Source organism: Sorex araneus, chromosome 2 (genome assembly GCF_027595985.1).
Source record: "Sorex araneus isolate mSorAra2 chromosome 2, mSorAra2.pri, whole genome shotgun sequence".
In the NCBI taxonomy this organism is placed as follows: domain Eukaryota; kingdom Metazoa; phylum Chordata; class Mammalia; order Eulipotyphla; family Soricidae; genus Sorex; species Sorex araneus.
The window spans coordinates 316563468-316578654 of NC_073303.1; the positions used below are offsets into that span (position 1 = coordinate 316563468).

Consider the following 15187-nt stretch of genomic DNA (forward strand, 5'->3'; position numbering starts at 1 on the left):
TTTCAGTGTATCATGGTCTGAAAACATAGTAGATATAATTTCTATCCTCTTAATTTTATGGAGATATGTTTTGTGGCCAGCATGTGGTCTATCGTGGAGAATGTTCATATGTACTAGAAAAGAATGTGTATTCAGCTTTTGGAAAATGAAAAGTCCTGTATATATCTACTAACCCCCTCTCTTTCATTTCTTCCCTCAAATAAAGTATCTCCTTGCTGAACTTTAGTCTGGTGGATCTATGGAGAGGTGATAAAGTGGTGTTAAAGTCTTCAGCTATTGTTGTGTTGCTATCAATGTCTTTCTTCAAGTCTATTAGTAGTTACTTCAAGTATTTTTGCTAGTTCCTCATTAAGTGCATATACATTTAGGAGTGTGAGTTCTTCCTGGTGAACTGATCCCTTGATCATTAAGAAATGACCTTCACTGTCACTTATAACCTTCTTCAGCCTGAAGTCTATGCATTCTGATACCTTGGCTTTTTTTTTTATTGAATCACCATGTGGAAAGTTACAAAGTTCTCAGGCTTATGTCTCAGTGATACAATATTCAAACACCCATCCCTTCACCAGTGCCCATATTCCACCACCAAAAACCCGCCCCCACCCCCACCCCCAACTGCATAACTGATGAATTTCACTTCATTTTCTCTTTACCTTGATTACATTCCATATTTCAACACAAAACTCACTATTGTTGTTGGAGTTTCCCCCCAAGAAAGACAGCCCTACTACCAAGGAAGCATTTGATAATTAGCTTTCCATTGCTTAGAATGAGGATATATGCAGCCCCACTGCTCCAAGTACATAACTCTTTTTTTTCCTTTTTCCTTTTCCTCTTTTTTTTCTCATCCCCCTTCCCATGCCTCATACTATGGTGGACTCCACGCCACGTTTCTCCCCAAAAATGGGAAACAACCGGGAAAGAGGGATAATTCCTCTTCTCGGCTGGCGTGGGGCTATTGCTTAGTTCACAGTCTAGAGAAATGGCTGCTACTTTGATTACCTTCAATATTTCAACAAAAAACTCACTGTTATTGTTTGGGGTTTCCCCCCAAAGTCAGACCTGCTAAAAAGGAACCATTTCACATTGCTGACAATTAAGAGATGTTAAGTCGGTTTTGGATTTCTGTATAAAGTCCAGGGAAAATTCTGCCAGAAATTGCATAGCCCAGCTCACAGTCCTGGTGCATTGCTGTAAGAAGCTGCTCTGGATGCCAGAATGGGTTAGAAGACCTCTGGAATCAAAATCTTTAGGAGCAGAGGGTCCATTTCACGCTCAGCAGCGCTGGGTTTATCTGGGCCGAGGGTGTGCCGGTAACACCCACTTCCCATGATTACCTATGAGCCCCAAACTGTAAAAACCATATACCTCTGAGTTAGGAGTCTTAGAAGGTGGCTCTCGCCACGTGGATATTGCTGCCGTCGCCATTTTCTGTGGAGAAAAACAGGGTGGAGAGGAAAGATCCATCCCGGGCAGCGCGGAGTTGTAGCCCAGCTCACAGTCCCAGTGCATTGCTGTAAGAAGCTCCTCTGGATGCCAGGATGGGTTAGAAGACCTCTGGAATCAAAGTCTTTAGGAGCAGAGGGTTCTACCTTGGCTTTTTGAGGGAATTGTTTGCTTGGAGAATTGTTTCCCAGCCTTTGACTTTGATTCTATGTTTACTTTGGTTGTCCAGATGTGGTTCTTGCAGGCAAGCAGAACATTGAGTTCAATTTTCTAATCCATCCTATCACTCTGTGCCTCTTGATTGGTATAGTCAGTCCATTGACATTCAGAGAGATTACTCTGATGGGGATTTGTGTCATCTTTATGTAAGAGTTTGGTGTACTTGTGGAACTTGTCTTATCTTAAAGTAGCCCATTTAGTTCTTCTTGTAACAATGGTTTTGTGTCTATGAAGTTCCTGAGTTGTTCTTTATCTGTGAAATTGTGTATTCCTTCAACTCTAAATGAGAATATAACTGTGTAATATATTCTTGGTGAGGCATTCATTTCATTGAGTTTGTTCACTGTATCTCATCACTGTCTTTGGGCCTGGAGGTTTTCACTGATAAGTCTGCCGTGAATCTTAGGGGTGCTCCATTATAAGCAATTTCTTTGTTCGATTTTGCTGCTTTCAGTATTCTATCTCAATCTATGGTTTTCATCATTCTGATTGGGATGTGTCTTGGGGTATTTTTATTTGGATTTCTTTTTGCTGGTGCCCTTGGGGCCTCCTGGACTTGGGTGCATGTGCTCTTCAGCTCCAGGAACTTCGCAGCAAAGATAGCTTCACAGACTTCTTTGTTAGAGTTTTCTTCCTGTCCCTTTGTACCCCAATGATTCTTATGTTGTTCCTCTTGGTTTCATTCTGATTTTCTCTTGTCATCTTTTGGTTTATTTTGAGGGTTTTTTCATCTGCTGTAGTCTGGAGATTCTTAGTCATCTTGGGGCTCACTGATTCTGTCTTCAGCAGCTGTTACTCTGCTGGTCAGGTCTCCCAGTGAATTTTTCATTTTATCTACCAGGTTCTTCAGATCTTTCATTTCTGCTTGTATTTTCATTTTTATTTTCCTCATATCTGTGTAAACACAAAAAAGATCCTTGGGGGCTGTTGCTGCTGCTGGACACCTGTGTGCATTCGGTGGCCCTGAGCCGCCTCCCCGCCTCCCCACCTACCCAGGGTCCCCCAACAGAGACACAGAGAGATGGGGAGATAGGGAGGCTAGGTAACACAGCCTGATGGTGAAAATGGCCCATTTAATGCAGAGTTGCTAGCATACTTATAGAACATCTGAAGAGGGATTGAGGTAAGGACAGGTGTTATAGTCATTTACATAGATAAACATTTGGCAAAGGAAATTCTTTTGGGGAGATCAATTCAAGGAGACACTCTGTCTCCCAGGGACAACTACATTACTTTTATATTTCCCTCTAATTGTAAAAGTTATGGATACTAGCAGTTGTTTGGATAAACACAGTAATATACAAAGATCCCAACACTTAGTTCTCTGGGCTGAGAGCAAGCAAGGCTTTTAACACTTGGTTGTCTGGGCTCTGGAGGCAAGCAAGGCTTTTACTGTAACTCACAGACTAAGTCCTCAGGCCAGTTCAGCTAGTCCTTCCCCGGGGGGGTCCTGTCTCTTAAATTGTAACAGTGTGCATGAAAACCATGCATTTATGCTTTCTAGAATGTCCCATTTCGCTGCCAGATAGTTTTGCCACTCGCCCCGGGTCCATCCCAGTTCCACAGCAGGAGCTCCCCTTTGGGGTGTCAGGAACTACAGAAACTGAAGCCTGAGTCAAGTAGTTATGACCAAGTGATTATGCCCAGGAGCAGATATATTTCAGAGTCTATCAATTCCCAAATATGGGAGCATAGCATTAATGGTCTTTCTGTGTTCAACCAAAGAACATTGCTCTATGGTAACGTATAAAAAGGCTATAGGGGAAACAGAAAAGCAAGTACAAATATATAGCACTTCAAATACAAAGCAGTATCAATACAAGTTCAGAATTACCAGAAAGTTTTGTTTTACAAGCAATTGACATGGGAAACTGTGACAATGAGAGGTAAAATGTTTCTCATTCTACTTTCTCTGCATTTTGAACTGTTCCATGATCACATTTAAATACACAGTTTGTCTTTAGTAAAATTTGGTGCCTGATTAAAGGTTGCCCAGTTATACTTTAAGCTTTTAATTAATTCTCTCATCTTGGAATAAAGTAACAGTTGAAACAAGGCGAAAAAAAAAGGAAAGGTTACAGATAAACTTTAACTAAATTAGGGATGCTAGGGAGGGTATGTTAAACTTCTCTAGGAGGAAGAAAGGGGACAATTCACTGAATAAGCCTAAAGCACTTAGGATTAATATCCAACACAAAGGGAAGGTTGAAGATTGACTTTGACTAAATTAAGGATGTTATCAAGAAAATGGTAAGTTTCTCTGGGAGGAGAAAAGGGGCAATTCACTGATAAAGCCTAAAGTACTTAGGGTTGATATCCAACAATATCTGCTCTCATATCCGCCTATATTTTATTGGTGGTACATTCCACTGTTTCTTTGAGCTCCTTATGCATTCTTAACAATTCCTTTCTAACTTCTTTATCAGAGAGGTTATATAGCTCAGTATTAGTCCTTGAGTCATCTGGGCTAGCTTCTTCACTCACTAAACCTAGTGGGCTTTGCATTGCTTTACCACCGTGACCTTGATAGTTGTTACTTGCCTAGTCTTGTGTGGTTAGGAGCCTAAGTTACAATGTCTTTGTATATGTAGGATGAGTCACAGAGTGGCAAAGAAAAGTGCAGTCAGTTCCAGGTTAGGAAGGTACCTGACAGAAGCTAATAGTTCACCAGGATTCGGGCGCCTACCCAAATTCATTTCAGTGTACTGAAAACCAGAGTTATGAAATGTTACAAAGTTGATGAGGCATTAACACTAGAAAGTGTTAATAGTGCAACTTTCAAAGAAAACTCACCTGGGTATCTGCTTTTTGGAAGAAGATAGCAAGACTTGTTATCATGCATAGCCAGGCTGGACTCATTTAGCAGGAAGGCTGTGTGGCCTCTGTTCTATGCCTTCCTGCCTCTCATGACTGAGCACAGGTAGGCTGTGACTCGACCAGCAGGGGCCTTGCTCTCTAGTCAGTGTGCAGAACCCAGCCTGTGAACTGCACTTCCGCAAGGACATGACCAAAAAATCTTTCCTATTTGTAAAATGTATGAGAAAAAAAAATATAGAAGCTCCGTAGTGTTTGTTTTCCCCCATAGTAAGGATGTAGTGAACTGGAATTAGTATCATGTTTAAACCTGAACTTTGGTCTTTCTGGAAGCAGAGGTCAGAGTTAGTCCTTCAGTCCCACACTCCGAAGCCCTCTCAATTAGCACTTGGAATCTCACCATCACCTTTCTTCCTCCCGAGAGAGACGATGCAGACACCCAGGAGAATTACGCAACGGACACGTGATAGTTCAGACAGACTTCGCTTTCGGATCTGAGATATCATTCAGCTGTTTGGAAGGGTGAGGGAACCTACAAACAACATACCTTTTAAATTAATTATAGTTAATTAACTTGGTTTAACAATATTATAAATAATATTTCTAATTATTTATAATATAAATATCTTATAAAATAAATGGTATTTAATGACCATATTGATAATTATTATAAAATGATGTAAGTTAATTAAGAGTCTACATAATTTGGGAGTAAAAGTGATATAAAAGGTATATATTGAGAGTTTCATCTCACCATCACTATCTGTCCCATGTGTCCTTAAACAGGGTTTTTTTTATTTGTTTTATGTATCTGTTAGTGTTTTTTTTATTATACAAGATATTAGTGTATGTTTTCATTTGTAAATTTGATTAATAAATGTAGTCTTGGCTCTTGCTATTGATATGCATATCAATATGTACATGAGATATTTCCATGTTTGTATATAAAATGATTTCTCACTGATTCATTCTTACCATTGCAGTTCTGTTGGGTCCATATGTCCTGTGACAGCGATCTCTTTGATGGCCTTCTGCCTGTTTCACATATTTTTCTGACCATGTCTGATCAGGACCTCTATCATTCTGTTGGGTAAATTCCCAGGCTGGGAAATCTGGATCAAAAAGTCTGACCATTGGTTTGAGAATTTGGACATTGCCAAATTGCTCTTCTTAGGGATTACATAGTTTCACAGTTTGCAAATTTCTGTTACTTATATTAACTTTTAATTTGCTCTATAACTTTAAGAAACACGTTTTTGAAAAATTTCAAATCTAACAGACAAACATGAGTTATCTTGGAGTTTCAATGCATAGTTATTCTATCATAAATGAAGCTGAATTTGTTGTCTTTGCTTTTTTTAGAAATAGAAAATTTTATTGAAAAGTAACAAGGATAGAAACTCCCCGTTGAGGAAGGAATTTAATGTAGGACTAAGTTCTGTTTGTACTTGAAGAGTTGTGTTATGAGTTATCCAGCATGACTTCTGCCCTTTCCCCCCACTATTACCCATTGAGTTTCTAAGACCTAATCCTATGCACATGTATATAGACTTGTTTCTGATATGAACTTTCGTTCCCACCCCCCAGCTTATCATGGGGGGGGGGGAAGGAGGGATTTTAGACCATGCCCAGGTGCTCCATGCTTGCTCCTAGCTCTGTACTCGGAAATCATTACTCCTGGTAGAACTCAGGGGACCTCATGGGATGCCCTCCCTGCTATGCTATGGCTCTAGCCCCCCTATTATTGTCCTTCTGATCTGTCTTTTGGGAGAAATTATTTTTGCCATCAAATCTATCACTATCTTGTGGTCTCCTCGGTTGGAGTCCTACCAGCTGGAAACTGTGATTTGTTTTCCTCCTGCTTTCCAAGCCCTATGCCTCCAGTTTCTTTCTCTTGCCTGCCAACGTCAGTGGCACTGGGTAGGGTTAGCTCTGACAGAGTGGATATGGGTATGATGAGAGGTTGGTCAGCAGGATCTGGCTTGAAACTGTGTGGGAGCTGGTGAGACTGTGTGTGGGAGACTGGTTGTCTGGCTGGTAAAGGGCCTGAGGCCAGCAGGGCAGGGAACGGCCATGAGGGAGAGGTGGGTCACACAGGACAGGGACACCTGTGCAGTGAGTGGCTGTGAAATTGGCCTCATGGCATCTTGCTGCCTTGGAGCCATCTGCCTCTGCAGAGAAGCTGCTGCCCCACCTCCTGCTGCCAAGGCTCAGAGCGTGGGTGCAGAGGAGGGTCCAGAAGGAGCACTGCTCTGGGCTGGGTGGCAAAGAGCAGAGGAGAAGCAGGAGTGCAACTCCCTGCTCCAATTTTGCAGGGAATCTGCCCCTCCTAGTCCACTGTCCTGTGGTGGCACCCAGATGGGGAAACAGTGTTCTGGTTTCTAAGCCCTCACAATACAACGGGCCACAGTTCACCTCAGTCATCACAGCGAGGTCCGTACCTTCCTGTGCCAACCTTTTTAGTGAAATTCCCAAGTAAAGGTGATGGTGATATTCTTCTATATTTATTCTTCAATGTACAATTCGTTTGCTATTCCACAGCACTCAAAGTAAGGAGCATTCTCCAATAATTACAGAGGCTAGCACATATGCTCAAACCTACACAAGTAGTGAGCCCTTTTGAACTTTGAACAGGAGAATTGCGTTAAAAATCCTTGGTCTGCTTCATTCAGATACATCTTAATTGGCCCAGAAACCAGCTTCTGTGAAGTCCAAGGCCGAGGTGTTGAGTGGAGTGAGCCTCTCCCAGAGTGCATTGGTGAGTCAGACCTGCGTGGGGACTTCTGGTGGCGGGCCTGAAGCCAGGGCATCCATGATGCTGCTGGTGGCCCAGGTTCCGATGTACCTCCCCGTTGACCCCAGCCCTTCCCCATCTGTCACAGTTGCCCAGTGTGCACCACCTCCGGCCATCAGCAACGGGCGGCACAGTGGAAAGGACAAGGAATTCTACCCGTATGGCTCCTCTGTCACCTACAGCTGCGACCCTCAGTTCTCACTGGTAGGAAAAGCTTCCATTTCCTGCTCGATGGAAAATAAGACCCAAACGGTCTGGATCCCAAGCCCTCCTACTTGTCAGAGTAAGTCATTTTTAAGAATAAATTGGTTGGATTCAGATTTGAATTATTTGTTTCAAGAGGAAAAGATGGTGTATTCACTGGGGGATGTAATGACTCAAAGAAAAAAAACTGATTTCCGTGACTGGCCATTTGTCCACCCACAGACATCTGTTGGCTGCTGGACCAGTTCCTCATGCTTTCAGATAAAGTTGGGATCCTCATGTAGAGGATACATATCTGTGTCCAGGGCCCTTATGGAGGGAACATAGCTGTGTATCCAGGGCCCTTATGTAGAGGACATGGCTGTGTGTCCAGGACTCTTAGGTCAGGGCTCAGCAGCCAGCACAGTTATCAGGTGAATGTGGACACCTGGTGATGGATTGTCCTTCACAGGTCTTCATGGGGATGAGGAAACCCAGGCTGTGTGTAGGCCATCAAGAGCTTTAGCCTGGAAGGGTCACATGTTGGTTGCCACTGCACCTGCCCTATGTCTGAACCTCCAACAGTGTTACTTTTGAGGCAGGAGTTGGAATATTGGCTGGCACCTATAAATAAGCCACCTGTGCCAACACACAGTTCACTCAGCTCCAGAGGACAGCTGGGCACAGGAGGAACCAGGGCTTCAGTGATCGTAGTGTTGCTCTTGTGTTAGGCCACCTGCTGCCACTGGCATGGGAGCCAGTCTCGGTGTCACAGAGAATGTGGGACTACTCAGCTGGGTCGTGCCTGGGAAATGGGCAGGAGACAAGAGTCTCAGGAATAAAACGGGGCACTGACACCCATGTAGATGTGATAGAAGTACCCTCTGAGGGATCCAGGGGCCTCGACTGCAGCCGTGGTTGGGCCTGGGCAGAGGCTGAGGGTCAGCAGGATGCTCAGAAATTGACAGTTAATGAGGAGATGGTAAGAATCCAAGCCTCTGGCTCCTTGACTTTCCCAAAAAACCTGAGTCCCCCTCTAGCCACTTCCTCCCTCTGACTTTCTGGGAAAACAGGACAGCAAAGGAAAGGTCTGAGGACGTGGTGCTGCATCACTCCTGGTGACCTAGGCTCAGGCCCCAAGATGATGAGGATGTGGTGTGCCCAGCTATGGCCCAACAGGACGTGATGTGGCCCTGTGACAGAGGTTTTGATCAGTTGAAGTCACGAGCATGAACTATGCCTGCCCCCATAATAGACCACCCAGAGCAGAGCAGAGTCATGAAACATTTGGATTTCTCAAACCTCTTGTCTTTCCTCAATTCCTCAGGAGTCACCTGTCCTCACCCAGAGGTGAGACATGGGAAACTGATGGCTGGCTTCCGAAGCACGTTCCATTACAAAGACTCTCTTGAGTTTGACTGTGGTGAAGGCTTCCAGCTTGTAGGCAGCAGGGTTATCCATTGTGCAGCCAACGGCCAGTGGAGCCCCCCTCCTCCTGTCTGTGAGCAAAGTGAGTATGAACAGCATGCGGCAGCCCTTACAGCCTGGGCACTGGTAGGTGGGCACTAGCCAGGCTCACTTGAACAAATGTACATCAGATCCAGTGACTGACCACTCAGCATCACGTGAAAGTGAGCACAGGAGGTGTGTGGTGGCACCTGTGCACAGCAGGAGACGTGCACTCGAAGGCATCTCATGTTTGGTTCAGTAGTTTCTTGAAGTTGACAGAAAATTACCCTGTCCTAACAAAACCAATCTATTATGATGGTTATTTTGAATTGGGATCAGCCACAGGCAATACAATGACTTTATCCACTGTACTGTCTTTCCTGTTCTTTCCTTTATAATTCTAACTTAAGTGTCAAAAGTCCTTCTGCTCCCAAGCTCTAGGGGAGCCCAGTTAGACCTAATGTATTTTGATCTAGAACCTGGCAAGCTACTGAGAGCTGCCTGCCCACACAGGAAAGCCTAGCAAGCTTCCCATGGCATATTTATACGCCAAATACAGTAATAATGATGGGTCTCATTCTCCTGACCCTGAAGGAGCCTCTAATGTGGCACCATTGGAAAGGATGAGTAAAGAGAGGTTGCTAAAATCTGAGGGCTAGGATGAATTGCTGGGCCTGCTCGAGCAAATCGATGATCAATGGGATGATAGTGATAGTGATTTTGAAATAGAACAGTAAAGTGCCCAGAGATTTGTATGGCAATCTAATTCTAACACCAAAACTTTAAATCAAGCAGATCTTTGTAAAAAGTGTTTGTAGCAATAATAAAACTTTGATACTGGTCTAGGGACATAAGAAGGTTCTCTTGGTATGACTTTGGATGTTGTGGTCTTGGCACTGTCACTGGTAACTCACCCAGTTATACGCTATAGATGGGGAGTAGGGGCACAGAATCAGGGGTGCTTGGGGTCTTTTACTCTCACAAAAATGAAAGCTCCTTTGGAGCCTCCTGGGGTAGTGGAGTGAAGCTTCAAAAGCCTCTCCTTCAGAGCTTTGGCTAAAGTGCTCAAATTATCAAGGAGTCTCTGCAGATGTTCAAAGAGCTTACAGTTATTAGCAAGAGTTTATTCCACCACATCTACAGTGGGTGGGAATGGACAAGGAAGACCCCAGAGAGAGAGAGAGAGAGAGCAGGTTTTACAGGCCCAGCATCGTTGGAAAAACAGTATCAGAGGGCTGGTGGGAAGTGCCATAGCCCAGACCCTGGGCGTGAGACTGATGTGCAGACCCAGCGGCCAGTGGGAACCCCTGCTCCAGCATCCTCAAGGCTTCACAGGCAGTCACACCACCACGCTTTCTGCATCCTCCTACCCACAGGGAGGGTCAGAGGGGAACTTTCCTACAGGATCTGCCCTTCCTTTCAGCCTGAGCTGCTCTGGGGGCTTGGCAGCTGCCTCGGCTGCTAGCCTGGAAGGACCAGCGTGCAGCAGAGAACTTGCAGTGACCAATAGCCCAAGTGCCTATCATCTAAAACATGGATCGACATGAAGGTGCAAACAGCACCAGGTTCTGCTACATTGTGGGAAACTCGGGGATATTTGCTGGTGAGAGGAAACAAGTGTACGGGCACAGGTGGTGTGACTGCATGGAGGTGAAAGGGAGGCATCTGGGCAGAGAGACACACAGCTCCCAGGGGCTGGACGGTGGGAGGAGGGAGTGACCAGCCAGCACAGAGGGGTACTAATATCCTCACGATATTAGTATGTGAACAATCCTGCTCACATACTAAAAACCACAATATTGTCTCTTATATTTTAATGGGTGAATTTTTTGCTACGTGACTTAAATCTGAATACAATCATTTTTAAAAGTACCTGTGCTGGGGCTGGAGTGATAGCACAGCAAGTAGGGCGTTTGCCTTGCACGCAGCCGACCCAGGTTTGTTTCCCAGCATCCCATATGGTCCCCCGAGCACCGCCAGGAGCAATTCCTGACTGCATGAGCCAGGAGTAACCCCTGAGCATTGCCAGGTGTGACCCAAAAAAGAAAAAAAGAAGTACCCATGCCTATATACCACTTCACATGCTGGAAGACAGCACATAATAACAAAATTCACATCATTTGGTGTGTGTGTGTATGTGTGTGTGTGTGTGTGTGTGTGTGTGTGTGTGTGTGTGAGAGAGAGAGAGAGAGAGAGAGAGAGAGAGAGAGAGAGAAAGCACACAGCTCCAGGAGGAAGCACAAACCCACAGGCAGACCCCAGACTCCCATATCTAGTGGTCCATGCAGGAGAACAGCCCTGGGCTGGGCCCTGTGCAGTGGAGCTCATGAGAGTCACCTTGCGTGTCCAGAGTCAGACTCATGGCTAAAGCCAGCTCTCGGCCCTCTGAGAGGCCTGGGGAAGCAGGTGGCTTGGAGGGGTGGAGAGGGCTGGCAGGAGCATGTGGCCTGGAGGAGAGCTTCCAGGCTTGGGTGCCAGGCACAGGGGGCAACTGAGGTTCCCTCTGAGGCTGTGTCTCCACAAGCCTGTCCCAGGCAGTGCCTGCTGTGTGGCAGGTGACCTCAGGAGGCTGGAGAACCCCTGGCCCGGCTCTCTCATGGCTACACATGCACAGACAGCCATGTAGGCCTACCGGAAATCCTGCACACCAGCTGGAACAGCAGCCACCATTTGAGCCATGCAAAGCTGTGAGGTTCACCTGCCTTCCCTGCTACCGGGCCAGCTGGGCCATCACGGTGACTTGCCGGGACAGTCTGACTTGGTCCTCACGCAGGCCCTGCCAGGGTGAGCTCACTCTGCGGGGAGTTGGAGGTGCAGAAGGGCCGGAGCATGCTGCGGGCTGACAGACCAGGGGCCTGGCTCTCCTGGGCCCAGGGCTGCCAAGCTGGAGGCGTCCTTCTCCAGGAGTGGGCCACAAGGCTGTGAACCAGCATCCCTACTGCTAGTGGGGACAGAGCCCAGCCCATCCCTCCCAATGCAGACTTTGAGTGACTTTGCAGAGGGTAATTTGGGACATGGTCGTCTTCCATCAGAGATGCTCTCTCTCTCTTGAGGGGCATGAATGAGGATCCAGAGGCAGGTGCATGGGATATTACTTGGACTGACAAAACACAAAACCACCGTGTGGTCTTACTCTAGGTCAGAACATCTGAAGGGGGTCCTCTTAGGAGGAGATGGATGATCTCATAGGGCTTGCAAGGATGTTGTGCATAAGGGTCAATGGATAGAGCTCCTCAAGTTTTAAAAACTTACATTTCATGCAGGTTTAATCCAATGTCTCATTTTGGAAGTCTCCAGGGAAAATGCAGCTAAAAAAAAGCATGGGGTTCCTGCAGGACAACGGCAGTGGTGTGGGAAGCCTGCCCGCGTGTCTGCAGCACAGGGTTCCCCAGGGCTAGGTTGTCACTGGCCCTATTCTTGTTCCTAGAAGCATGCTGCCCGAAACCAGTGCTGAAGGGTGGCGAGGTCCTATACCCGAGGAGACACAGCTCAGTCCAGATGTGTGCCTACTTTTACGGAGATACTATTAGTTACCGGTGCTATGGCAAGGACAACCACGAATCCAGATGCCAACGTGATGGCACGTGGAGTCCGGAACCCACGTGTGAGAACAGTAAGCCCCGGGGCCATGATGCTGGGAATGTGTGCACTGGTAGCACAGAGCAGGGCTGCTGGCACTGAGGGAGCTGCAAGCTGGGGGAGGAGTAATCTCTTGCCAGACTGTCCATAGTAGGCTGTTCTCTCCACTGGACTGCATCTCCTAGGCTGTTCTCTCCCCTGGACTGTCCCCTCCTAAGCTGTTCTCTCCCTGGACTGTCCCCTTATAGGCTGTTTTCTCCCCAGGACTGTCCCTTCCTAGGCTGTTTTCTCCCCTGGACTCTCTTCTCCTAGGCTGTTCTCACTCCTGGATATTCCTCTCCTAGGCTTTTCTCTCCCTGATTGTCCCCTCCTAGACTGTTCTCTTCCCTGGACAAGCTGCTCATAGGCTGTTCACTGCCCTGGACTGTCCCCTCCTAGGCTGCTCTCTCCCTGGACTGTCCCCTCAAGGGCAGTTTTCTCCCTGGACTGCACCTTATTAGGCTATTCTCTGGCATGGACTCCCTATCCTAGGCTGTTCTCTCCAGGAGTCCCCTCTTAGGCTGTTCTCTCCCCTGGACTCTCCTCTCTTAGGCTGTTCTCTCCCCTGGACTCTCCTCTCCTAAGCAGTTCTCTCAGTGGACTGTCCCCATGTAGGCTGTTCTCTCCCCTGGTCTGTCCCCTTCTAGGCTATTCTCTCCCTGGACTGCCCCCATGTAGGCTGTTCTCTGCCCTGGTCTGTCCACTTCTAGGCTATTCTCTCCCTGGACTGTCCCCTCCTAGGCTGTTCTCTCCCCTGGACTGTTCCCTCCTAGGCTGTTCTCTCCTTGGACTGTCCCCTTCTAGGCTATTCTCTCCCCTAGACTGTCCCTTCCTAGGATGTTCTCTTCACTGAACTGTCCCCTCCTAGGTTGTTCTCATCTTGGACTGTCCCCTGCTAGACTGTTCTCTCCCTGGACTGTCCCCTGCTAGGCTATTCTCTCCCCGGGACTGTCCCATCCTAGACTGTTCTCTCCAGGACTGCCTCCTCCTAGGCTGTTCTGTCACTGGACTGTCCCCGCATAGACTGTTTTCTCCCCTGGACTCTCCTCTCCTTGTCTGTTTTCTCTCAGGACTGTCCCCTCCTAGGCTGTTGTCTCCCATGGGCAGTCCCTCCTAGGCTGTTTTCTCTCTGGACTGTCCCCTCCTACGCTGTTCTCTCTCTGGACTGTCTCCACCTAGACTGTTCTCTCCCCTGAACTCTCCTCTCCTAGGCTGTTCTCTCCCCTGACTCTCCTCTGCTAAACTGTTCTCTCACTGGACTATCCCCTCCTAGGCTGTTCTCAAACTGGACTGTCACTTCCTCGGCTGTTTTACCCTGGAGTGTCCCTTCCTAGGCAGTTCTCTTCCATGGACTCTCCTCTCCTAGGCTGTTCTCTACAGGTGTGTCCCCTCCTAAGCTGATCTCTCCCTCAACTTTCCCCTTCTAGGCTGTCCACTCCCCTGAACTCTCCTCTCCTAAGCTGTTCTTTCCCTGGACTGTCCCCTCCTAGGCTTTTCTTTCCCCTGGTCTGTCACCGTTAAGGATGTTCTCTCCCAGACTGTCCCCTCCTAGGCTGTTCTATCCCCTGGACTGTTCGGTCCTAGGCTGTTCTCTCCTCGAACTGTCCCCTCCTAGGCTGTTCTCTCCCCTGGACTCTCCTCTCCTAGGCTGTTCTCTCCAGGATTGCCCCCTACTAGGCTATTCTCTCCCTGAACTGTCCCCTCCTAGACTGTTCTCTCCCCTGGATTCTCCTCTCCTAGGCTATTCTCTCCCATGGACTCTACTCTCCTAGGCTGTTCTCCCATGGACTGTCCACTCCTAGGCTGTTCTCTCTCCGAACTCTCCCCTCCTAGGCTGTTCTCTCAACTGGACCGTCCCCTCCTAGGCTGTTCACCCCTATACTCTCCTCTCCTAGACTGTTCTCTCCCTGGACTGTCCCCTCCTAGGCTGATCTCTCCCCTAAACTGTCCCCTCTTAGTCTGTTCACTCCCCTGGACTGTCCTATCCTAGCTTGTCTCTCCCTGGACGGTCCCCTCTTAGGCTGTTCTCTCCCCCAGACACTCCTCTCCTAGACTGCTCTCTCCCTGGACAGTTCCATCCTAGGCTGATCTCTCCCCTGGACTCTCCTCTCCTAGGCTATTCTATCCCAGGACTGTCTCCTCTACATTGTTCTCTCCCTGGACTGTCCCCTTTAGGCTGTTCTCTCCCTTGTGCTCTCCTCTCCTAGACTGTTCTCTCAAGGACTATCCCATCCTAGGTTATTCTCTCCCTGAACTGTCTCCTCCTAGGCTGTTCTTTCCCCTAGATCTCCTCTCCTAGGCTGTTCTCTCCCTGGAGTGGCCCCTCCTAGACTATTCTCTCCCTGGACTGTCTGCTCCTAGGGTGTTCTCACCCCTGGACTCTCCTCTCCTAGGGTGATCTCTACACTGGAATCTACTAAACTAGGCTGTTCTGTCCCTGGACTTTCCATCCTAGGCTGTTCTGTCCCTGGACTGTCCCTTCCTAGGCTGTTCTCTCCTTGGACTGTCGCTCCTAGGCTGTTCTCTCCAGCAGTGTCCCCTCCTAGGCTGTTCTCACCTGGACTGTCCCCTCCTAGGTTGTTCTAAGGCTAGCCTCTCCCCTCCTAGGCTGTTCTCTCCCCTGGACTGTCCCGTCCTAGACCTGTCTCACCACTGGACAAGCCC

The 15187-nt window shown here is 47.6% G+C and overlaps 1 protein-coding gene across 1 annotated transcript in view; it reads left to right on the plus strand.

Annotated features, from left to right (window-relative positions):
* LOC101553545 (C4b-binding protein alpha chain) overlaps window positions 1-15187 on the plus strand; it is a 47444-nt gene that overhangs the window by 15207 nt on the left and 17050 nt on the right. The window contains exons 4-8 of the mRNA XM_055124804.1: window positions 4902-5001; window positions 7152-7237; window positions 7362-7556; window positions 8784-8966; window positions 12333-12518. Coding sequence (XP_054980779.1) covers window positions 4902-5001; window positions 7152-7237; window positions 7362-7556; window positions 8784-8966; window positions 12333-12518 — 750 coding nt within the window. The remainder of the gene's footprint in view (window positions 1-4901; window positions 5002-7151; window positions 7238-7361; window positions 7557-8783; window positions 8967-12332; window positions 12519-15187) is intronic.